Source organism: Lissotriton vulgaris, chromosome 1_2, assembly GCF_964263255.1.
Source record: "Lissotriton vulgaris chromosome 1_2, aLisVul1.2, whole genome shotgun sequence".
NCBI classification, from domain to species: Eukaryota; Metazoa; Chordata; class Amphibia; order Caudata; family Salamandridae; genus Lissotriton; species Lissotriton vulgaris.
The window spans coordinates 289094339-289120567 of NC_141686.1; the positions used below are offsets into that span (position 1 = coordinate 289094339).

General features: G+C 43.9%; 1 protein-coding gene across 1 annotated transcript in view; it reads right to left on the reverse strand.

Annotated features, from left to right (window-relative positions):
* LOC147736519 (carnosine synthase 1-like) overlaps positions 1 to 26229 on the reverse strand; it is a 308759-nt gene that overhangs the window by 199101 nt on the left and 83429 nt on the right. The window contains exons 2-3 of the mRNA XM_086952636.1: positions 25983 to 26187; positions 4388 to 4473 (exon numbers count right to left, since the gene is read on the reverse strand). Coding sequence (XP_086808762.1) covers positions 4388 to 4473; positions 25983 to 26187 — 291 coding nt within the window. The remainder of the gene's footprint in view (positions 1 to 4387; positions 4474 to 25982; positions 26188 to 26229) is intronic.

The window sequence follows — 26229 nt, forward strand, 5'->3', positions numbered from 1 at the left end:
CCAATGATCCACTGAAAAATCAGGTCTAATTAAGTCGTAGAATGGTTTTACTCTTTCTGTGTAATCCTAAATGTATGTTCTGCCAGAATAAAAAAATCCTACAATGGATTGTAGTGTTTTCGTGGTCGTTCTAGGCTGGAGCAATGCGCATTTTTCTGAAAAATGTGTTGCCAGGCTTTTGCCCTTACTTGATCACTTGTATCATAGAAAAGGACCCTGGGGTGGGCTATTTTCAAGTTCTTGAAATTACATTTGTAGCCCAGGTAAGTAAACCCCACTATTATGATGTTCACTCTAGCCAAAATGTTCTGTTCATTTTTCGTCCATCAGATAAATATCATTTACGAAGGACAATGCCTCCTCATCAAACCTTTGAAATAACACTGGCTAAAAACAGCACGGGGCTATTCTTATACCCCTGGGGCAAACAACAAAATTGCAGCTGAGAATGCGGTCAAATATCTACTTCCAGGGGCTATATTCAGGCAGAAAAAACATTTAAGATGTCAAGTGTTGTTTTGTATTCCTTCTGCACAATGTTATTCATCTGCCTGTGGAAGTGTTTAAATGTCCGTAATCTAATACTAGACGATGTGAATTGTCGGATTTCATTACGAGAAACAAAGGATTATTTATAAACGAGGTGCAACTCTTGATTTCACCCTGGTATTCAAATTGATCTAAGACCTCCCTGACTTTCTTCTTTCCTTCATGTTTTATTGGGTACTGTCTCTGCAGTTGAGGGATCGTTTTTAATGGGATCACGTGATGAGGAGACTTATCATCCTACCCAACATGATTTCTATATAGAGCAGGAGCTAATGCTGATGCACAGTACTGTGCCTATACCGTATACATATTTAACTGATTCTGGTACGAGGTCAGAGAAAGCAGGTAAAATGACTTCTTCCCCCACTGGACAATCCATTCCAAACTCAGGTGGCTAATGTCTTTTAGCCAAGAGAATGTCCTAACCATATGTCAGATCCTCCCAAAAGAGATCCATCACTTGCCTTTGTATGTCCCCCTCTTTTTGGAGTGTTATGTCATATGAACTATGTGGGACACTTACTCTTGTATCAGGTGTTTCCACCGAGATATACTCGCTCAGTGCTACTACGCCCAGAAAAAATCCATCATGTTCTGGTGAGGTATTCTGACTTCTGCCATTCTGGCCAGCATCGTCACAACCCATTCCTCTTTCAGAAGCAGTGTCCTCAGCAACCTGGGCATTTCTAATCTTGATCCCAGCTACCTTTTTCTTTTTGAATTGAGTTTTTTTGGATTTATGTTTATCTTCTTGTTTGATGATGTCTGAAGTGCGATGTGTCTCACTTTTCGGCCTCACTCGCTCTTCTGATCTTTGTTCTGACCGCTGCCTCTCTCCAAGCATATCTCAAATTAATCCTGAAAGGAACAAGAGGATCGTGTATCGGTATCCTGATACCGGACAGGCTTTCTAATATTATCACTGTTCCTGAGATTGTATCTTTTTTCGGTGTGTCTTGTTGTGGAAAACCTACCCCATGACTGTTTGTTTGTTTTGTTATTTGTTTTTGTATATTATCCCATTTCTTTTTAGAAGAATCAGGTGCTTGCTTTGAGTTATCCTTGCCAGAATTACCCTTAACCCCTGGTTTCCCAGGTCCGGCTACCAGATTATCTCTTCCCAGAAAAGTGTATGTTTCTTCAATAATCTTAGGCAACTCTTGCACCTGTTGTGCAGGAGTTAATTCCCTCGAGCTTTGGCGTATAGCCACCGCGGCTGCCTCCCCTTTTATGTTACTTAACAAAATTGCAGGAACTTGGGCAAAATTGCCTATTAGTTTCATCCCTAAGTCCATAGCAGGTTCCGCCCTTTACTCATTTTGGTTTTCTATTTCATCTGGTGTCACCGCTATTGAAGGTGTACCATGAGTTCTGGTGTAAACAACAGCGAAGGCTGTACCTCAAGTTGCACAAACATCTATAAGGGGAGCTATCCCCATTGGTAAGCAAATAGCTAAAATTCTGTGTTTTTCCTGGGGGCCCATATGGCGAAAAACTGCTACAAGCTGTGCTGTTTTCTGTGCAATCCAGAACGGAATTTGCCCCTGAACGATGGGAATTTTTCCCATAAAGCCATTTAGCCAAGGGCGGCCAGCACAGATAAGCGCGGTGGGGTGGGGCAGTCCGCGGGCTGTGGGGGAAGCAGACAGATGACAGAATAGGTGTTATTTATTTATTTTAATATACATATTCTTCATCTGTCGAAATTTTGAGTCAGTTGTTTTCAAGCTGGTCTTGACGTCGATGAGTATCTCTCAAAGACCCAAGTCTTGCTCGCCGGCCTCCTTCGTCCGGGTCGTGTTGATAATATCTTGATCCAAAGCATTGCCAACTTGTTAAGTGGATTACCGTTTTTCAAACAAGAGCTTTGTCTGCTTCCCATCATGCTTTCCCATTGCGATGTTTGTTGGGAGGAGCCCAGTAGTGATTAGCCTGTGGGGCGCGATACCAACTGCCAAGCAGACGTTTGTGGTGGGTTAACCAGCTCACAGCTGTAAATGGCGACAGGGCAGCCACAGTACCGCCTGTCTAGATGTCCCCCCCAAGGCCCCACCACACCTCCTGACTCTAGTCACACAGGAGAAGCACGAGCAGGCCCCAGCTCTATGTAGATGCCCCTTGAAGCAGTCCCAGGAATCCATAGGCTATGGGGATGCGACAGGCAAGGTATGCGGCACATCAGGGGAATTCAGCGCACCACGCAGATATTGCACAGCAGGGCGGATATTGCACTGGGAGCCCAGATTGCCCCGAGCCAAGAGAACAGCAATTTATGTTAAACCCCCGTGTAGAACAGCCTGTATCCGATGCGGGCGCTCACCACGCCCCTACCTCAGGTTAATAAAAATTATGATGGCATCCGCCCAACTGTCCAGCTCACCGGTGGGCAGAACACCACACAGGCCCCGTCCGGGCTGAGAGGCTGCAGGTTCTGGCCCACCGCTGCTGGCCGGCAAACTCCACAGGCAGGCACTGGGCCCCGTATTACAAAGCCAGGCAGCCCCAATGGCACAGAAAACCCCACTGGAGGGGATCCAGTCTGGGGTAGTAAGTTAATGGGATTTTTGTTGGTATCCCTGCCATCCAAAATAATACAATTAATTTAATGTTAATTTAATCTAATTTTTATTAATAGCATATATCCAGAAATATGTTGCTCAACATACCTCTGTGATGTAGTTGTCATTGATGTGAAGACCCATGATGTAGTTGTCGTGTCAATATATATTGGGGCGACATAATGGTCAATTTAATGGTCAAGCAACATAGATGGGGTATACCCAGATGTTCAAAAAGTAGATGACTCGCACTCAAATTAATTCATAGCATGTCTGATCTGCACAGGAACCTGCTCTGCTCTGAGATGTTTTTACATTCCATGGAACTCGTGTTGAAATATCTCATGATTGAATATGTAAGAATAAAATGAATGTCAGATATGGTTACTACTGGCACATAAAAATATGCGGAGCACCTAACCAGGGCAAACAAGAGACAGTAAAAAGTAGATGGGACCAATCTAAAATGGAATCATAGTTCCACTCTATATCAGGACCTGTATGGGCCATTGTTCTTCAGGAAACTACTGAAGACAGCTTTGTTCTGAGCTGGTCATGCTATGCTGATTGGCTGCCTGGCTGCACCGAGATACCCCTTTGGGAATTCATGTGCGTTATAAATGGCTTTACCCTTAACAGAGTTAGTGTACACAAAAAACACTGCCTACAACATAAGTTCAGGCTTCAAGGCAACAGTGTGGGTTCATTAAACGTTTATGGAATTTACAGTCAAGTATTGAGCGCTTTGCTATCAGCATATCAAATGAACCTGTTCCAGGACTCAAAATCCCTCTGCCCACGACAATCCTGGGCCAGTTCTGACTATTCTTGCAAACATTTCTAGAGTTCCAATTAAAGTTCCAAATAACAAACATTTGAGACTTTTCTTTGCTTACTAACAAAAACATCTACTCAACAAAATGCAAGGGGTAGCGGATGTGACATCGAGCACCCGTTGACCACCAGTGACATCACAGAGTTAAAATCATGCCCCTTGCTCAGCAGCTAAAATGGCTTACAATTACTTCTCAGGATTGAGGAGAAAGGAGTGAAAACACTAGAAGTAAACATGGTCCTTAGAGTCTTCTTTACTTTATGTTCCCTGCCCTGCTTTCACTGTCTTGAAATTAGGTAAAGTGGAGGCGTGCCAGTGGTACCAGAGGGCAAGGCATGGGTAGCAGCTGATAAATCTGGTAACCCTAATTGATACCCATGAATAGTGATTCCAACTACGAAATTAAGATCCATCTTCAAAGCATGGCAGAGGTACATGCACTTACCTTGCTAAGCTGAGGCCGATCGCCCTGGGATCTGCAGACGACAGCGCAGATCCAAACCACCAAGTCAAGTTTTGGGGATGAACTTCCTGGAAAAATCAAAAAGATGAAAAACATGTCATGGCAAAGAATAAAGAAGGACAGTGATAGAGAGAGAGAGAGAGAGAGAGAGAGAGAGAGAGAGAGAGAGAGAGAGAGAGAGAGAGAGAGAGAGAGAGAGAGAGAGAGAGAGAGAGAAGGGAGGAGAGAGGAAATATAGGTCACAAAATAGTTGTAGGGCCTGATTTGCAAGTGAAGGCTGGTGAACCAGAGTGTTGAAGACCACCACATCACAGAAAGCCAAGCAGGAGTCTATTGCTCACTGGGAGGACATTTGTAATGTGGATACTGGAAATCTAGCACCCTTTAGCTGTATGGTGGGATTGTCTGCCAGAATATTCCAATTTAGGCAGCTTCCACACTGTTGATGGAAGTCACCACGTCCACCTAGCGTGTTTAGTGTACAAGCACTGAGTTATGCTTCCTACAATCAATTGTAGCTAATCCTTTTTTAAAGTTTTTAGTCTGTAAGTTGGTGGGGTGGTATATTTTGAATATTTTAAATGCTGCACTTTTGCTCAGTTGGCACTTTGGCTCCTCCTCCCTGTGATGGAGCAAGTACTTGTATAAAAGAGGCTTGCTCAGACGCAATCCTCTCATATAAACCCGTAACGAAATACTAAAAATGTATTTGATGCTAATATGCACCACTTTCCATATATCTCTAGATAGAGGAAACTTGCCTATGTGTTTTACTAACAAGTAACCTGAGTGTGATTAAAGATGGCTTTAACACGCAAAACTGTATTGCGCATGCATCAACTGCATTTACGCAGAATGACGTCTTAACGCATGGAAGGAGAATTCTGCTTCTGCGCAATATCATCTATAATGGCCGCTTGGAAACTCACGTGCTAAGCTTCTGCTTTCCTGACAACTAAAATGAGTTGTATGCTAATGCATGAAGAGTCTTTATAAGTAAATCGGATTAGAGTAGAGATAGGTGGTATACAATGAAATCATTTTATTTTGAAAATAAATAATACTTTTTCTTTTGACCTCTCTGTTATTTTGTATTTGGGCCTCTGGACAGTGCTAAAGTCCGCCACCCACATGGTTTCTCCCACATACTCATAGATGACAAGTGCGAAACAGTGACGGCACGTCTTGAAATTCGTCCAAGGACAGTCTCAGTACATGTCCTGGGTAGTAGCTGAACATCCTGAAGATTCAATGCACAACTGTGAAATATGTACATTGTTTTTTTTTTTTTTTTTTTGGTGCAAGACGTTTATTGAGTACTGTCCAGGATACACAGCGCGATGCCCACAACCCGGAGGCCGGCCGCTATCGGTGTAAATCAGCAGGAGAAATAAAGCCAATCAAAAAGCAGCTTAAGCATTTCCGCATAGATAGCACATCTACACATTGACAAGCACAAACGCATTATAAGCATATCAATTCGTCTTACATTTTTCACATTTTTAAAGAAAGTTAAACATGTGCGATAACCCAGTCACATAGAGGGAGAGGCATAGGCGCCAGCCGGATGGCAGAATTACATCTACAGTTTGCATGAAACAAGAGAGAGAAGAGGTGAAGCAAAATGATACCGTGCAGTACATGGAATGAAGGTCACAAGTAGGTCGTGCTAAGTCATCATGTCTCATGTGCCGACCAGCGGAACCCCCAAGGCCAAGGCAGAGGGCAGTCAGCAGCACATCGCCACCCACTGAGGTAGTGCAGCAAGTGGGGAGTCGAAGGGGTCCATCGGTAGGGGGTACGGGGCGAGGGGGGGGGACTATGACAGCAGTAACGGAACTCGCAGCAGTTTGATACATCCCCACATCCCCCCACGTTCAGTGAACAGAAAATCAACGACTCTGCCATCAAACCTTAATCATCGTCAGCCAACGGAGATTCCGTTATCAAATAGCAGTGCAATGGGGCCCATATGTCACTGGGCCTGGAGGTGGGAGGCAACAGTTCCGAGTATGTATGTAATTGTTCTTGGCAGTACACCATGTCCCGCATCCACTCCTTGAATTTAGGCACCCTTCCTCTTCCCCACCTGCAGGTCACTCTACGCTTGGCTAAGAGCAGGGCCATCGCCACATATTTGCCGTGGGCTGCCTGGAGTGGTTCGACATAGCCCAGCAGGGCCAACACCGGGGACGGCTCCACCGCCATATTTATCATCTTGGAGAGTGCCTGAAAGACCTGATCCCAATAGTGGTATACCTGATCACACCCCCATGCAAGGTGCAGGAAATCCGCCCCCGGAGCCCCGCATCTGTCACAAGTGTCAGTAGCCCTCAGCTGGAATCTGTGCATACGTGCAGGTGTATAGTATAATCTGTGAAGGAATTTATAGTGAATGATCCTGTATCTACTGCTGGATGAAATGCGTTCAGTTTGCTGTAGGCAAAATGTCCATTGTTTATCAGTAAGGGGTATGGCCAGTTCCCGGTCCCACCTCTCCCTAGCAGGCAACTCAGCGTATTCCACATTGACTCGTATCGAGCTATATAGCGTGGACACAAGCTTGTTGGGGTTATCGAGTTGAGGTATGTGTTGTAAAGGGAGTAGTACAGGAGGTTCGTGTGGGAAATCCGGTGTATTTACCTGCAAACCATGTCAGAGTCTTATATAGTAAAAGACCTCTAGTGGCGTCGGGTGTATTCCTTCATAGAGTTGGTCTTTGGTACGGAAAGTGCGGTCTCTGTACAGATCTGCCCATGTTTGGACATGGATTTTTGTCAATAACCTCTGAAAGCCAGCCTCCTGTAGTAGCGGCAATTTCGAGCTAATATGATTCCATGCCGTCACTGTACTGAGGACCGTATTCGGGGTTTTGTCTCTACCCTCTACTGGGGAGTAAAGCGCTCCTTCGATCAGTGTCGGGTGCGATAGCCAGTGTTCAGCCGCCAGCTGGGGCATGTATCTGGGTTGCCGTATCCAGAAATAAGCGAAGTGGGCCTGGGCAGCTCGGTAATAGAGCTCGAAATCGGGAACCCCAAAACCAGCCTGCGAGTAGGGCCTGGTAAGGACCTCCCATTTAAGCCTGGGTGTTTTCCCACCCCAGACCAGCCTGAGCAATTCCGAGCGCAGCAGCTTAAAAAAATATGCTCCGGGATGAAATGGTATATTCAGGAATAAATACAGAAGTTGAGGGAGGATCACCATCTTAACTAGTGAGGCCCTCCCGGCCAAGGACAGGGGAAGGGTGATCCACCGGGAAATGTTATCACTGATTTTATCCATCACAGTGCCGTAATTGGCACGAATAAGCGCCTCCCTATCTTTTTCTATATGTATACCCAGGTATTTGAAATCCCCCTCGCACCAGGTAAGTGGATATTCCAATGGAATTTTACGTGTCGAGGCAGTAAGTGGAAAGATGCATGACTTGTTCCAGTTAATCTGCACTCCAGAGAGGGCCCCAAACCGGATGAACTCTCTGAGTATGGGGTGTAGATTCTCACCCGGGTGGCGAATATAGAGTGTAATATCATCTGCATACATGGAAATGAGGATCTGCCTTTGGAAGCACCGCAATGCACGATCCCGATGATGTTGACGTAGTTTAGCCGCGAGGGGTTCCGTGGCTATGGCAAACAGAAGCGGGGATAGAGGGCAACCCTGCCTAGTTCCCCTGGAGACAGGGAATTCTGGGGATAGCTGCCCGTTAATAAGTACTCTGGCTACAGGACGTGTATACAGCAATCTGATCCAGGAGATGAAAATAATAGGGAAGCCCATACGTTCAAGCACACGGAATACATAATCCCACTCGAGCGAGTCAAACGCCTTAGTGGCGTCCAAGAAGATGGCTGCCATTGGCAAGTCCTCATGGACAGAATCATATACTGAAAAGAAGGTGCGAAGGTTGTGTGATGTCGCTCTGCCCGGGACAAACCCAGCCTGATCAGGAAGTATAAGGTCTGGTAGGAGGAGACTAATGCGCGCCGCGATTAGTTTAGCAAGGATCTTCACGTCACAAGTTAGCAATGATAGGGGTCTATAGGAATCGCAGTGTAAAGCGTGCTTCCCAGGCTTAAGCAGGGACGTGATGAGAGCAGTTCTCATGGAGGCGGGGAGGTGACCAACCTCCAATGCATCTTCATACACTTCACGCAGGACCGGCGCCATGAAGTCTATATATGTCTTATAAAATTCAATGGGGATGCCATCTAGCCCAGTGGCCTTGCCTGACTTCATGTGCATGATGGCTTCCCTGACTTCATCAAGTTCAAATGGGGCACCTAAAAATGCCCTCTGGGAATCGCTCAGCCATCCCGACGACACGTCCTCCAGATAATCGTCTAGTGTCAGTTCCTCTGTTCTGGTCGAGGTGTAAAGTGCACTATAATGTCGTACAAATTCATTCAGTACTTGTGTGGTGTCCCTGAGCAGCAGCCCTTCAGCAGTCTCTAACTCAAGTATAACAGTGGGCGAGCGCATAAGTTTAACTGTAGTAGCCAGAGCCTTCCCAGGCCTCTCGCCCTCCCCATACCGGCGTGCCACCCAGTGTTTGTGTCTGAACTTCACTTCTCGGGCAGCCTCATCTGTATATTCCGATATCTTTTCCCGTATCTCAGCCAGGATGTTGCCATCTGGGTTTGCTCGGAGGACTTCTTCCGCTCGCCCGAGATCTGTTTCCAGGGCCCTCAATCTATTCAGTATGCTCTTGAGTACCCCCGAGCCCTTCGAAATGCAGAAGCCTCTAAGCGTGACTTTAAATGCATCCCATATAGTCTCAACATCTCGTACCGAGTCCTTATTGCGTTTAAAGAAGTCTAGACATTCCTCTCTAAGCTCCTCCTGGAACTCCACATCTAATAGCATTGAGGGTTGCATGCGCCATGCCGTGACGGGGGGGCCCAATTCAGCCCCTTTCAATGTAATAAGAACCGGAGAGTGGTCAGAATATGTTCTGGGGAGGTGCGTTGCGTGTATCAGTGACGTGTAGAGGTGGGTTGTTAGGAGTATGTAGTCAAGTCTAGCCCATGATTTCGCCTGAGCGGTGAAGTGAGTACCTTCCCCCTTCGTCCCACAGTGAGAGCGCCATGCATCTATGAGATGGTTGTCTTCAATAGTCGCACGTAGGATCTCCCTCCCATTAGTGTAGTGATGTGGGGCGGGTGTGATCTGTCCAAGGCAGGGTTCAAGGATACATTGAAATCTCCCCCCCAAATGATGTGTTGTGACCCCGTCTCAACTATTGCTGCCCACAAGGCGGTGAAGTATTGCGGATCATCTACGTTAGGTCCGTAACAGCAGGCGAGGGTCACTGTCATACGTCCTAGTCTGCCCCATATCAAGCAATACCTCCCCTGTGGGTCTGTTCTCGAGCCAGTTAAATAGAAGGGCGTATTCCTTTTGATTAGAATAGCTGTACCACGTGCATAAGAGGAATAGGAGGAGAATGCAGTGCACGAGGCCCATCTGCTGCCAAAGGAGTGTGGTCTATTAGACGCAAAATGCGTTTCCTGTAGCAGTATCTGTCTCCTCTTTCTATGGTCTCCCAGCCCTCTCACGTTCTACGTGATCACATTCAGGTGTGTGTCCCCCATGGGTGCAATTGAATACAAATACCAGAAATCAAGACATCCACCAAGGCGTAAGAATAATCAGTAAGGTGCATAGTCAACCTAAGTCTCGCCCATTCTGCAACCCCCAGGGGGGACGGGAGCCGCCTCTCAGGAGCACCTCCCCCGAGACCAGTACCGCGTGGTAGCAACACATATTGACCATATCTGAAAATAGACCCATCTCTCTCCCGGCCACCAGCCAGCTGCCTCCCAACGTGACATTGAAGCATTCCTACAAGAACTAGTGCACATGATATGAACCAAAACCAAACAAGTGTCCCAAAGTGGTCCCTCTCCCACCACTTACAAAGACGCAGAAACGATTCTCTAATACCTAGTTCACATGATGTGAGCCAAACGTAAACAGATCTACCCAAACGACCCCCCTCCCTCCCCTCTTCAATGAATCCCAGCAAAAGGACTAAGCATGCAAAACTACCAGTAGCGTCTAACAGCCAACCTTGGATTCCCCATCCATCTTGCGCCGCAAAGGTAAACCGCTCTGTGTCAGTTGTATTCTTACCATGCAAAGTCTCTCGCCCGCCACCCCCCTCCCACTGAAGCGTCCCCAACTCGCCAGCATCCCACGCCCACCCCCCACCCACACAGTAACCAAAACAGTTGAACACCAAAAGAGCAAAAGTCAAGGACCTTGGGGTACACCCAATAGGGGCCATCAGAGGTGCACTTCCTACCACCCCCAGTCCTCCCGCTCCGTGCAGGTCCTCCCTTAGCGTCTCTGTCCGGAAGGGAGAGGGAGTAGGGGGGGTGGGGACCTGGCATACATTACCACCTGCAGTCCAGCACCCGTCCATAGTACCCCAGGGGCCAGTTTTAACCACTGCACACCATGATATCCTTCGCCACGTAGTAAGACAGCGATGAGAATCCAGCCGATCAGGAACTCAAAACAGTACAAGGTCATTGATCATTCATTCAGGACCAGAGTCACGTAGGCCTTCAGCATCTGCAGGTCGCCTACCACGTTTAGGCAAAGTTTTAATGTAGTCTTCAACTTGTTGGGGATTGAGAAAGAAATGTTGCGTGCCTTGGTGGGTTACTCGCAGTTTGGCCGGGTACAAAAGGGCATAGTCAATGTTCAGGTCTCAAAGTTTTCTCTTTACAGTAAGGAACTTCCGTCGCTGTTCTTGAACCACCGGGGTAAAATCAGGATATATAGAGAAGGGCACTCCATCGTAAGTGAGGTTCTGGTTCGCCCGGGCCGCTCGCAGCGCTGCATCTCGATCACGATAGTTGAGCAGGCGCGCAATAATGGGCCGCGGTGGGGCGCCAGGCTTGGGTTGGGGACCAAGCGAATGGTGAGCGCGCTCCACAATAAACTGGTTCGAGAGAGCTTCCGCTCCGACTGCCGCTGTAAGTAGCTTTTCAATGTAGAGCTCCATCTTCCCCGTGTTGGTCGATTCTGGAATGCCCGTGACGCGTATGTTGTTCCGTCGACTCCTCGCTTCCAACTCCTCATTTTTGGCGGCAATCACCCGCAATACGTTATCCATTCTGGAAAGTCGTGAAGTATGTGCCGCTGTGGCGTCGTCATTTTCGGATATTCGGCGCTCCACCTCCGTAAGGCGCTCTTCATGAGCATCCATTTTCTGGACTATGCCATCCATTCTAGCGGATAACCTATCCACCTTGTCCACCACAGTGGCAAAGCCCTGGCGCATCTCCTGCAGCATCGTGGTAATGTCAGGGGCTACGTGGGCCGATGTGGAAACCTGCGCTGCCGGACTCCTAGGCTGCCCACTGTCGCCCGTGTGCCTAGTCCCTTTCTTTTGCGTCGCAGGCTCAAACTGCAGCTTGGGTTGTTTGTTATCCGGTTTCCCCATGGTGGCAAGGAGAAGGGGCGCGCTTCAACGTGACGCACACCGTGGCTGGAGGGATGCGAGGTGAAGAAGCCCACCCACTGTTGCTATGGCGTTGTACAGTAGGTTCAACACTCCCCACGTGCCCCACTGGTACAGGTGTAGAGTCGGCAGCAGGTCAGTGCGGAGGTCCGAGGGGCAGCCAAGCGTGGGCCAGGGCCGATAGTGTGCACAGGGTTCCAGGCACTCGAGTTAAGCGTGCCGCCGCCCTCTAGTACAGGGCAAGAGGTAGCCCTTGAGGCCCATAACCGGAGCACCGGGTGTGCCCGCCTCCGCAGCGCAGGTCCGGAATAACAGCCACGGCAGGGATCTTGGTCAAACTGTTCGCATACGGAGCACAGGCAGGTCAGGGCTCAGATGTCTCTCATTTGGGGGCAGCAGCAGGCCGATTGCGGCGCCATGCGCCCGCGCCTGACGAAATTGAAGTGCAGAGGCCACCGGGGTATAGCAGCTTTAGCGGCGCTCACGCGCCCTCACAGGATTCCTTATCCGCGCCCGCACTGCGCCTCTTACCGGTGCCCCCTCCGATGTCAGCCAGCGGCCGTCCCCGCCGTCGGGACGAGTAACGCTGCCCGCCGATATCCTGCCGGCCTGCGCGCCTCGTGGTGATCCCCGGGCTCGCGTGCTTTCCGTAGCCGCCGCCGCTCTGCACTCAGTCAGGACGCAACCTCCGCTGCCTTTTCAATCGGCGCTATCTCCGCAATCACAGGCTGCAGAGTTCCCAAACTTGCACCGAGTGTGCAGTGTCACCTGTCGCTCCTCCGTGAGGGTTTTCAGGCGGGTGGGAGCAGATTTGAGAGGATTATCGTAGGATAAGAATGCCAGGCTGCTGGAGCCTCACTAAGGTGCGGCCATTCAGCTAGCGCGCCCTCTAGCGCCTGAAATGTGTACATTGTTGTTGATAAAATTAGCAAATACGGGTGGGAAATAAAGCATGGGAGAGCAAAATTAATGGGCGAGAACTTAAAACAATGAACTAAAGAAAGTTATTATAAGTTAGCATGGTGTGATGATCATTCCCTCAGGTCGTCCAATCCAAAATAAGAGTTTCATGAAGTTGAAACATTTAGGAGTGGTACATGCTATTAAGAAAGTATAATTGGGGTAGTTAGTTCGATTAGTTACTGCAGTTGCAGTCAGAATGCTGAGAGACTGAGATGCTGTCCGAATGCTGTTCAAATACTCGAAGAAGCAGACTTAGAATTCCAGAGCAAAATAGAATTAGAAGAAGATCGCGGAAGAATCAAGGAGGTAATAGAATTAGGAGACAATCGTGGAAGAATCGAGAGGGAAATTAGTGTCAGAGAGGGGAGAGAAGCAGGCGTTGAATCCAGAGAGGTCATCTATCCTGTCCTCAACCTGTCCTGAAGTCCTTGTTACCTGAACTTATAAGAGACCCATAAACTCTTGGCCAGAGGGGTCTGATTTTCGCACCATCCTAGGTGAAAACAATCTGTGTTTGTGTCATTGCACTTTTCTCTCTCTATCCTCTCCTTTCCTGAGGTACTTGTTGTGAAATCTCATTTAATAGAATACTAAAAAAAGAATATAATGATCTTACTTCCTGGGATTAAGGTGGAGTTGGCACTATAATTTGTTTTGCGCATATGATTAAATAGATAAATATTTTTAAACTTTCTTAAGTCTCTGATTATTTAAATAGGATAAAGGGTAAATGAACCTATGTCATATCATCAATTACTTCTCAACTAAAATTATTTTTCTTGCATTTTGTAAAGCACACCAGCTACCTCTAACCGAGGTGTCCCGGCGCTGACAGTGAGTAGTGTGGGGAAGATATCTGGGTGAGTAAGCAGAAGTGGAAAAAGGCTCTAGGGTGAACTAAAGAGCCAAGTCTTTGGATTCTTTCTAAATATTGTTACTGAGTTGGCCTTTCAAAGATGCTCCAGCATGGAGTTCCAGAGAGAGTCGGTAATGATAGAAAAAGACCGACCGCCCAGTCTAGCTTTTTTTAAATGTGGATTGGAAAGGAGTCTCTGGTTATTCGATCTCAGTGTCCTATTTTGGATATATTTGGGTGATCTTAGTTTTAAATATTTTGGACCAGTGGTGGACCGGTAGGCCAAGATCAGAGCCTTAAACTGGATCCTCTTTTTTATAGGCAGCCAATGTAAGCTGCGGAGATGTGGGGAGATATGGTGGCGGAGAGGTACATTCCTGATAAGCCTGGCTGCAGCATTTTAATAACCTGTAGCTTTTTGATAAGGTAATCAGGTAGACCCGAGTACAGACTGTTGGTATAGTCTAGTTGAGAAGTAATTAGTGCAGGTACCACCGTTTTCCTGCAGTCCATGGGTAAGGGATGTAAAAATCTCCTCAGTGCTTTCAGCTTCCAGAAGCATGATGAAGATAATTGGCCTAACTGGGCCTTCCCTGAGAGGGCGGAGTCAAATTTGAATCCTAAGATTCTCGCAGACGAGACTGGCCTAGGAGGGGGATTCAGTTCCGAGGCCCACCATAGTTCAGCTTTAGGGGGTGATGGCTGGTTAAAAAATAGAACTTCTGTTTTATCCGTGTTTAACTTTAAACAGTTGTCTGTCATCCAAGATGAGATGTTAAGTAGACATAAGTAAAGTTAGTAAACGTAGCCTCAGAGTGGTCTCTGAAAAAGAACACTAGCTGGGTGTCGTCAGCGTAGGAGACCACCTTGACACCATGAAGCTCAATGATTGAGGCAAGAGGGGAGGGGTAAACATTAAAAAGGGTTGGGCTAAGGGCCGAGCCCTGGGCAACTCCACAGATAAGTGGGTGGGAAGTGGATACGTAAGGACATAGATAGATTTTCTGAGATTGGCCCTCAAGAAAGGAACGGAACAAAGTTAGAACAATGTTCCCTACACCCAACTGCTTTAGCCTCTCCAGAAGATTCTGGTGTGATACAGTGTCAAATGCTGCGGACAAGTCTAAAAGCACCAGCATAGAGTATTTGCCAGGATCCAGGGTTTCTCGTATTGTTTCTGCCACTTCCAGTAGGGCTGTCTCTGTGCTGTAGCCAGCTCTACATCCAGACTGAGAATCACGTAGCAGATTTTTCAATTCAAGGTATGCTGAGAGTTGTTTCTGCACTTCCTTTTCCAATATCTTGGCAGGAGCTGGCAGGAGGGAGATTGGCCTGTAATTTTTTGTTTCAATCGTGTCAACGTTTGCTTTTTTTGAATGGGCTGTATTAAAGCGGTTTTCCAGATAGATTGATAGGTGGCAGTATTTAGAGAAGTGTTCAAGGGAGGTTCAAGAGTGGGGCAAGAAAGGTAATAAACTTGGCTGGACACGGATCAGTTTGCGATCCAGATTTAACTTTAGCAAGATGTTTTAGGGACAGGTTTTTTCAGGACAGAACCGGTCAAATCCACACCAAGTAACTGTTTCATGATGGTAGGTGGGGGCGGAGGAGGATTAATTGTAGGGCTGAATGCCGAATAAATAGTTTGGATTTTATCTTGAAAGAAGCAGGAAAGGTCTTCACATAGGGAGGAAGTAGGGGCAATGGTACATTCCAGGGCCTGTGGCTTGATAAATCCTTGGACAATCCTAGAAACTTAGGATCCATTAAGTAAAGAAAGGGCATGGGGTCAGTGATAGATTAGAGATATGATAAGGACACGATCTGTTTCAAGCCCTTATAAAAATGTACCCCCAGCGGTGTTGACCAGCCTATATGAGTAAGTGTGTTTATGGGCCCTGATGATTATATTGTTATAGTTTTGCGCAGGTTGGTAACCCACTGGATCAGTTTGCTGGTAGTGTTTTTTAGTGAGTAGTTTAATGATTATTGGTTATCAATTTGTGTTATAACAAACCGGTTTGTATATTGTTTCATGTTGTCTGGAAGTTCCCGGGAAGTGTATAGGGGGTGGTAAATGGAAGCCATACTGCAGTGAGGTTGCTGGTCTGTTTTAAACAGTAATTATGTTTTGTGAATAAGCGAGAGAGATTGTTAGCAAAGAGTTTCTTGGTGAAACTTTGGAGTTATATCACCTGGAAAGGGTAACACTAAAGGAGTAGCAGGTTCTTTTGAGCTTTAGGTGAAGAGTAAGCGTAAGGTTTTACTTGCAGTGAATGAAGGGTAAGTGGAAGTTTTTACTCGCATTGTATTTAGAGTAAGCGGAAGGTTTTACTCGTAGTAAAAGAAATCAACCATTCTTTAATTTAATAAAACAGACAGAGTAGCAAATGTTTTTATGTTATTATTAATGGAAATTTTGGTGAAAAGTTTATAGAAAATACGTTTTTTATATTACCTTGTGAAGGGAGGGTCTTCTGCCGGAGTTGTACTGACAATCACAGAGTGCCACGCTGGGATTGGTTGAAACAGCGGGTGTGTGATTTTTGGAGGTTTTGTAAAGGAGGGATCATTAGAGTGGTGTGATACTGACATCACAATAGAGCCACGTGAGTATTGGCTAAGCGAATTTTGTGAAATTGAGTCTGATTTGATAAAGGAATAAAAGCTGCAACAGGATTGGAGAAACCTGAGGATAAACAAAAGGACTAATTGGTTTGAAAAATAGAAGCTGTAATAATTCTAGACAGTGGAGATTGTATGTAGAAATACGATCCAACATTTATAGGGAATTGCCCAGATAGTAGATATTTAGGCTTTGCAAGAGAAGAATACATAAGAGGATCTTCTCCTAAGATGTATGGAGAGAAAATAAAAATGTCACTTATGTAATGAATTAAAAATTATTTCAAGAAAGATAAAACCATTAACACTAGAGAAGGAATTCTTATCCCATCACCTAAAACTCCTGCCTCATTTATTTACCATACCTGTGTGTGGTTAGAAAATTGGTTTGAGTATACAAAGAGTGACGGAATACTAGCTTTCCCAGAAAGTGGTACATTCAATGGGAGAATTCTTCAGGATTTGAGGACGAGGATGAATGAATTAGAGCCAAGACCTAGACTAACACAGTATGAAGCTTTAGAAGAATGGGAAACAGAGGCATTTGAACAAGACAAATCTAGAAGTACCAAGAGTTATAGAGGATTTTACCCTAAACGAATGCGTGAGTCATGAGAAGATCAGATGAAATAATGGAGACAAGCAATGGTTACAGAAGGATTGCAGCCGGTATTAATGTTAGACAGAGAGTCTGGAAGAAAGTGTACAGGAAAAACTAAGCATTTAACAATTACAGGTTGTGGGGAATCAGAAGATGAATTTATGGAAGATATCCTAACAAAGAATCCTCCGCCATATCAGGAGGGGCCTAGTAGAACTACTCCAAGTGCCCCTACTTTAGAAACACCATTAGTTCCTCAGATTATGCATGACTCATTAAATGAAAGGATACTCCAGGAAAAAGAAAGAGAAGCAATAAATAGAAACAGAGATGAATTTATACAGAAAATAACCCAAGTCACACCCTGAAGCTTTGATTATACCAGTGACTATAGGTCCCGTTGTCCCATTGTATGGGGATAAGGGAAGTTGTCCCAAACCATCAGTTAAGGCCACTCCTATAATAGAACCTAGAAAAGAGAATATAATAATTGATTATCAAGTAAGTGAATGTGAATCAGTAATTTCTCTAATGGATTTGCCAATAAGAGAACAGATTAAATGAAACCCCGAAAAGAGTTACACCTAGTTGTTCAAGAGAAATATGATCAGAAATCTCCACAGGAACTAAAAGTGCCACAATAGTGTCGCCAGAAGAATTAGAAAGATGGGCACAGGGAATAGATAAACTGAACCTACAACCAAAAGATTTTAGACATTTTTTAAGTAAAAATAGAATAGTAAATTATAGCTGGGAATGTAGGAAAAGACAGGTTAAATACATACAGTGAAGAAGAATTGTTGTTCCTATGCAGGAGCATAACTAGAAACGTACAAAAATGCCATGAAAAATTGACAGAGCTTGCCTCTGAGATGGGAATTGAAATAGGGAGATAGAAGGTATTGCAGAAACTATACAGAGCAGACTTTACTGATAAAGATTAGGAAAATATGAAAATGTCTGGAAGAAGATTACAGATTAAAAAATGTATGACAATTTTACAGAAATGGGGAGATTTAGACAGGTGGAAAACAAGGTGGACAAACAAAAAGGAGGAAGCAATGGCAAATAGGACAACATCAGAATATTTACTCAGAGAATTTAAAAAGATAGAAAGATTATGCCCTATGAGAGAGTTACCAGGAGGAGGATATGTGCGTGTTCCATGGACCCAACAAGATATTTTGTCATTTACTAATGATTTCCCGAAATTACGGGAAAAGCCAGTTGAATGGTATAGACAGTCTTGTTTAAATACTTAGATGGTCTATTTGACACAGTAGTGCCTACAGATTTGTGGACTGAATGTGAAATTACAGTTGATTGGCCTAGTGATGAATACTAAAGAGATGAGAAAACAGGAGCACCCTCAGAGGAGGTAATGAAGAAATATCACCAGGTGTTAAAACTTAGGCTGCAGCATCAACATTATCGGCGCCATCTTGCCCCCATTTCGAGCCCATTTTGAGTACCATGGCCTCTCTGCCCATTGTTGATAGCCAGCGCATCTCTCTCTCTCTCTCCTGACCTCGCAAAGCATCCCCCGCACGCTGACAGCCCCCGCTCTCACATACCTTGGGTCATAAACCCCTCTTCCACGCAGCTCTGCCTCGGAACCCCATCCTGTTCCCAGCGCGACACCTCCCTCCATTCCTTTCATGGTCCTGGATCCTTTGATAAAACCCCCTTTCCTTTGTGCCCGTTTGTCTTACTCGTTCCCAGGCCGCCACCTGGCCCTGCGGATACTGTTATTGCCTCCCCCCCTCCTGTACAGTAGGAAGCATCCCCCATCAAAGGATCCATGAGTTGATCAAAGCCCCCACCCCATGAGATCCGATCGACCTCATACATTCCGTGAATCGGCGGAATGTCCAGCTGCGCGATGATCATCACCTGTTGTGACCGGGGTGGGGACTTCAACTGTAAATGTGTGTGGGAACGGGCCTGAAGCGGGGTTTCCGAGGATGTCTTTCCTTACATCAAAGTAATGACAGAGATGTGTTTGACGTAATAAAACAATAAACTTGTGTATAAGAGGCCAGGCCTCAGAGATGCGGTTGGAGCACCTCGTGACGATACTTGCTGTCCGAACTGATGTGTTCTCCTCCGGAGAGAATAAACCCTTGTTTCCTGCCTTCCAGTCTCCAGCGCCTGCCTCTTCATTGATTAATATTTTGTGGGTTAAAGAGGCGACACCGCCGGGCAATACTTAAGGATCTTTGTTTATTGGTTGCTTCCAACCTTTTACACAGGTGATCACTTTCTTGAAAGGGAAAGTTCCTCCAAAAGAAACAGATTGGATAAAAATAGACAGAACAACTCAAGAAATAAATGAGACTGTACATGCTTATTATGAACACCTGCTACAGGTGTTCAAGCAGTATAGTGGATTTGAAAATATCGGAGATAAAGGTATGGGACATTTTGTGTATCGGTTTGTATCTGGACTGAGACCTGAGATTTGTCAAATGATTCAAAACCATATGTTGTGTTGGCAAGGAAAGCCAATAGATGAAGTGCTCAAATATGCAAAATACTGCAGAGATAAAATCAAAAACAGATGCAAAAAGTTAGAAGTAAAGGTAATGTGGGCACAAGTAAAATTGGCAGAGCTTAAATTAAATAGTCAGACTAATGATCAAGCAAAGGGAAATGGACAGAATTAAAATAGCGGGGGAAGACCAAAAGGGAAAATGAGTAGAGAGGAAGCAAAGAAGAAATTTCCTTGTCATGGATGCGGAAAATTGGGGCATTGGAAAAACGAGTGTAAAAATATTCAAATTTATAATGGGCCAAATCATAATTTAAATCCACAGATGTAGAATGAGGTGATAATGAGTCGACCTCTAAAGGTTGGTAATCAACAGAGTCAGTTACCACCTGCCCCTCTGCGAAATGTTATGAATAGAGCAAAGTTCTGTTCGGACACCGGATTTCCAGGGGAAAGTGGTAAGATAAATTCTCTAACTTCACAATTTCTCTTGCAGAACAGTTGTTCTTTTGATGACGGTGCCGGAGGGGGGAGGAAGAGGAGTGCGTACTTGGTGCATCCTTACCGGTAGATCAGTCAGATACATATATTGATGGAAAGGTAGAAGGAAAAGACATTACCTTTTTATTGGATACTGGTGCTTCCTGCTCTACTGTGAGTATAGCAGACATCGCAAACCTACCCCTCTCAGGAGAAGCCATCCAAGTAGTGGGTGTTTCAAATAGACAGATTAGAACTCCAATCACAGAACCCATGGAGGTATGCATTGTCAATTTTAGGGAAATGCACAAATTTGTAGTGTGCGATTCTAGTCCTGTAAACTTGTTAGGAAGAGACTTACTGTGCAAAATGAACTGCACAATGTATTGTACACTGGATGGTGTTGCAATTCAGACCCCTGATGAAGATGGTGTTTACAAAATAATGTTAGCAAAGCAAGGTACAGAAGTAGATGAAATGTATTCAATGATGACAAAAGATGACTTACCAGATAAATTGAAATTAACAGTAAATCCGGAAGTGTGGGATTTTACTGGAAAAGAAGTAGGGTTAATGGCAAATGTAGATCCAGTAAAAGTGACTGTGAAAGAAGGTGCTGGCTACCCAAACACAAGGCAATACAGAATGAGCCCTGAACTGAAAGCAGGTGTCATAGCAGAAATAGAACAAATGATTGAACAAGGCATTTTAAAGGAAATAATAAGTAGTCCTTGTAATTCACCTATCATTGGCATTAAGAAACCTAACGGGAAATATAGCAAAAAAAAAATAAGATTGTGGTGCCTTGTTGTCAGGGAGTGCCAAACCCAGCAGTAATCGTGTATCAAGTTTCAAGTTTCAAGTTTATTGTATGATTAATTAAAATCATTACAAATATCTAAAACAGTTGAATATCATTACGTTCACAGTTAAAACCATGCTACATTAATGCTATGTCCTATCAATTACAATGAGAGGATTCTACCAACACATAAAAATAAAAAAATAAAAAAATACAATAGATGAAATTTAGTCCAGCATTTCTGAATAGGTCCAATTTACAGTTAAAGTTTAGTCCTAAGGAGGTCTAATTTTTAGTCTTTTTGTTGCACAACTTATTCCAAATAAGACTATGTCCAGTTGCTCAGACCTCTCTGATCCCCTCCTGATCTGCTTTGAGTAATAGTTTTATAATTTCTGCCAGGTATTGCACTCCTCGGCAGGCCAGGATAATGGAAGAGCCGTCCATCCAGCGTATAACGGCTTGCCTGCAAGTGCGAATTTGAAGTTCAATAAAGATAGGTCTTAGGTAATATCTCCTCCAAGCCGTAACTGCTGGACAAACGCAAAAAAGGTGAGTTAGGGATTCATTTTGGTAGCTGCACAGGCGACACTGAGGTATTTGTTTGGGTTGTTTCCAAGACGGCCGTAGATCTTTCGAAACGTGCAGACCCATCCTGTAGTTTATGTAAGACTTCTTTAGGTGCCAGCTAAAGTGAGATGTTAGGTAAGCTTGAGGTTTCAATACTTTGTAGGAACAAATAATTGTCCACCCGTGCCTACGTTTAGATGTTATAATTTTATCCTCCAGAAAGGATTTCTTTTTTGCTGCGTCATTTATCATCTTACTAAAAGTTGTTTTTTCTTGGCTTTTTTCCCAGTGTGCTTGTATTTCAAGGACTGCCAGGCAGGTTCTCAGGTAACTTCCCCATAGGTTTGATGGTTCTTGACCCGTCTGGGGCTTAATTTCCTCCCAACATAGTCTGTATCAAATACCATGGAATGCAGGATGGTTTATTGTAATTGATTTATGCCATGCATTTTTCTCCATCTCATTACACCCAGACAGCCAGTATCATTTTTCATTCAAATTTGAAAATCGTATCTATGTGTTGTAACCGGTTCCTCAAGGGTACAAAGAAAGCCCTTCAATATTTAATCAGATCCTGAAAAAGTGTTTAGAAACACTGGTATTGCCTAGAAATTCTTGTTGCATCAAAGTCACAAGACAATTGTGTCATCGACTTAATTTCCCTGTTAAATCACTTGGCTGATGGAGGACACAAGATGTCACCAGAGAAATTATAATTTTGCCAAACTAGAGTTAAATATTTGGGACATCAATTAGTAAGAGGAGTGTGAAGAGTGACACCTGAAAGAATAAAAATAATAAAACAAATGCAGTTACCACAAACCCAAAGAGAAATTAGAATGTTTCTTGGTGTGATAAGGTATTGTAGACAATGGATTTTAGGTTTTACTTTAGTTGCCAAACCCCTAATACAAATGACAAGAAAGCGAGCAAAGGAACCAATAGTTTGGGATGATGAAAGCATGGAGGCTTTCGTGACACTATGAAATCGTTTATGGGAAGCTCCTGCTCTAGGTATGCCAGATTATACAAAAGAATTTGCATTATTTTGTTGTGAATGAGAAAATTGTGGTTTATCAGTGTTAACTCAGTGACGTGGTTTGATGCGACGTCCGGTAGCACATTTTTCTGCTACTTTGGACCCTGTAGCCTCAGCATTACCTGGTTGTTTAAAAGCAGTGTCTGCTGCTTGCACGAGTCTTGAACAAAGTGAGCCAATTATGATGGGACATCCTGTAAAAGTTGATGTCTCTCATTCAGTGGAAATTCTTTTAACTAGAACAAGAACCCCGTACCTTACTCCGAGTTGAATGACTAAATGACCCATTTTGGGTGCAGAAAATGTGACAGTAATCAGGTGTACTATCCTAAATCCAGCTACTTTATTGCCCGATGTACATGGAAAAGAAGTGAGGGATGAAGTTGAACAAGATTGTTTAGAAGCTACTGAATATTGCACCAAACCTTGCCCAGATATACAACAAGCTTTTTGTAGATTGCTAGTGCATGAGGCATGAAGGAGGATTGAGCGCTGCTTATGCTGTCTGTACATTGGCTGGAATAGTTGAAGCATCCTATTTACCAGGAGTGAAGTCTGCACAAATAGCCAAATTGATAGCTTTAATTAAAGCATGCAAAATTTGGAAAAATTGGAGAGTAACCATTTACACTGATAGTCAGTATAGTTACAGGGTTGTACATGACTTTGGCCAACTTTGATGCAAATGGATTTGACGACTCCTTCAGGAAGCCCTATTAGAAATGGAAAATTTGTGAAAGAGCTCTTAGAAGCAATACAATTGCCAAAAGACGTGGCAGAGGTCAAGTGTGCTGCACATCAGTCTGGAGATGACTATGTGACTGCTGGTAACCGATATGCTGAGCACGTTGCCCAGAACTGTGGCAAAATCAAAATGGCAGTAAACAAGAAAATTGAAATGAGTGGAATCAGATGCCAATTTATGCTAATCTCAGCATTAGAAACATGGGATGAAGTAAGACATTTTGAGGATGAGGTGGAAGTGAGTGAAAAGGATGGTTGGATTAAAATAGGGTGTTACAGGAGAGCAGAAGATGATGTCTGGATTTATCCAGATGGTAGACCGGTCATGCTAGACTGCATGATCTCACAACTAGCCAGAATGTACCATGGAGATACACACATAGGTAGAGGTGCCATGATCAGAATCTTTATACAGAATTGGTCCAATACGAAATTTAGGACTATCACAGAGAGTCTTTGCCAGAGATGTTTAATTTGTCAACAGAATAGCCCAGGCAAGAAAACAGTAGTCAGTTGTGGAAAAATTGGAAAGGCAGAGGGACTATTTGTGAGGTGGCAGATTGACTTTATTCAATTACCACTATGTAAGAGATTGAGGTACATTCTTGAAGAGTCTAGAATAACAGACTCTGAAGTAGCTGATCAAGATCAACCAAGCACTGGTCTGGAGGATTGGATACCAGTGGTTGACATACCTGATGTAAATATCGAAACAAAAAATAGAACAAAATTAGAGAAGCAATAAACTAGAGAGGACCAGACAGGTGTAGAAGAACACGCTCAGGAAATTGAATTTGAGATTGTTGGGGACTCTCAGCAGGATCAGATAAGGAAAGGCTAATGTGAACCAAAATATTCACAATTCTGAGGAGGGACTGATAGGTTTAGAAGAATACGTTCAGGCTGCAAACAAGCAAAGTGCAGTAAGACCTGAGAAGGACAAGTTAGGAAAAGAAGAACAAGTTCAGGAAGAAGGACAAGCTAAAGTAAACCCTGAAAAGTATCAGATAGAAGACGCAGAACATATTCAGGCAAATTATGTCACAATACTAAGTTCTAAACAAGGACAGTTAGAGAGGGACTCAAAAGACGAAGAAAATCAAATTGTGCCACAACTTAACAAAAATAAAAGAATGCTTGAGAGTGTTGAGGAAAGTGAAAGTGCAGTGCAAAGTAAAAAGGGTTAGAAAGGGTGATAACTGGCCTAATTGTGTCAAAAGACTAAAATATCACCTAAAGACAATAAATGAAGAACTTGACCAAGTGAATGAAGTCACTAATCAGTCAGGACAATCAAGTGAGAAACCCAGGCGAAGAAGTCAGAGACTAAAAATACTGAATAATAAATTCAAAGGCCCTGAGTGGACATATGTGATTCTTGAAGAACTTGAGAATTTAGATTTAAATGAAAAAAGTGATGAAAAAATAATTGCAGAACAGATTGACAAAAGAGAAGTAAGACCCCCTAAACTAATACCAGAAAAAGAAAAATTACAAAAATGAAGTAAAAGAAAGAAGAGAAGTCTCCTTAAAATGGCTACAGATAGAGTTGCTGAAAGATCAAAACAAAATTGCTTAACACCTTCCATGCTCATGACAAGGTCAGCTCGTCATGCAGTACACTGGAGCTGTGCTTATGACGAGTTGACCTTCTCATGAACAATGCAGATCTGGACCTTTCAGCACCAGAGGGGAAAACCCCTTAGCAGCCAAGAGGTTAAAGAAGTGCTGTAGAATATGCACATGTAGCATCTTATTAGTGATTGGAGTATGGTTAATTTTAACTAAAGCAATGCCTTATTTGATGAGTGTAGAAAAGAAGAATAGTACAGAAACACATGGAAAGTTAGCTAACATAAAGGGAGATAGAGTAGAATTAGAAGCATCAGAAATACATCACACGGTCACAGATAAAAACACAGATTTAAATGTCTTCATCAAGTTATTGTTCCAGTATATATGCACTATGAAAATTAGTGATTGTTATGAATGTATGAAATTACCAGCTTCAGTAGCAGAAAGTCTCACATCTCACCATTTACAGTTTACATATGGCATTTCATGTAGTGTATTAACAAGTCTGTTTTATAGAACAGGAAAATAGCAATATTATTATTCAAATTTAGATGTGGTATTTTCAGAGGTTCCTGTTCAGACGTATATGAATCCAGTACTTAGTAGCCTAGAAGCGCAGTTTATGGGTGAATTTGTCTTAACACAAAATGCAATAGATATAGCAGAAGCTCACAAGAAAAATTTAACATGCTCACTAAAAGAAGAAGAAAATATATTTTTGAATTTAGTAGAAGAAAGGAGACTTTCTTTACTTTACTTACTCTTAGCTATAGAGTACTTTGCATCACTAAAACCAGTGGTTTTTGCTACATAATGATACATTATTTACAATTAAAAAGAAGTCATACCGAGACATTACTGACAGTTAAAGATATAGAGCCTGATTCACAGAATGAACTTATGACTCAATCCTAAACTTACTACTATTTTGGTATTCACAGAATGCACTTACTGCTTTTGGCATTCACAGAATGAACTTACTACGTTTGGTATTCACAGAAGTTAGGATTGTGTCTTAAGTTTGTCTTAAGTCTGTTTTAAGGCAAACTTAAGACAAAATCCTAACTTCTGTGAATACCAAAAGTAGTAAGTTCATTCTATGAATGCCAAAAGTAGTAAGTGAATTCTGTGAATACCAAAATAGTAGTAAGTTCATTCTGTGAATGCCAAAAGTAGTAAGTGCATTCTGTGAATACCAAAATAGTAGTAAGTTTAAGATTAAGTCTTAAATTCATTCTGTGAATCGGGCCCACAGAATACATTTGTATTCACTTGTGTCACACAATTTCATGGATGCTAGATGCTTAAATATTGGGATCCCTAATCCCAGTGCCCACATGTTCTGCGTTGCTCTTACTCTGGAACGCAGCCGGGGTCTCCATAGCGGGTGCCCGCACAACAGGAAGGGGTGAACAGACTGCCTCTAACAGGATACTCTCTCCTTCTTCCAGCTTCTGCAGTAGGGCCTTGACTGCTTTTAGGACGCCAGGGAAGTCACAGCAGGGGTGATAGGTTGGGGTACATCTCTCGCTCCTTCGTGGGCCTGTGGCCTCCACTGCCACCTGGAGAGAAGACACACATAAGCTTCAGCAAACAATTGTTGA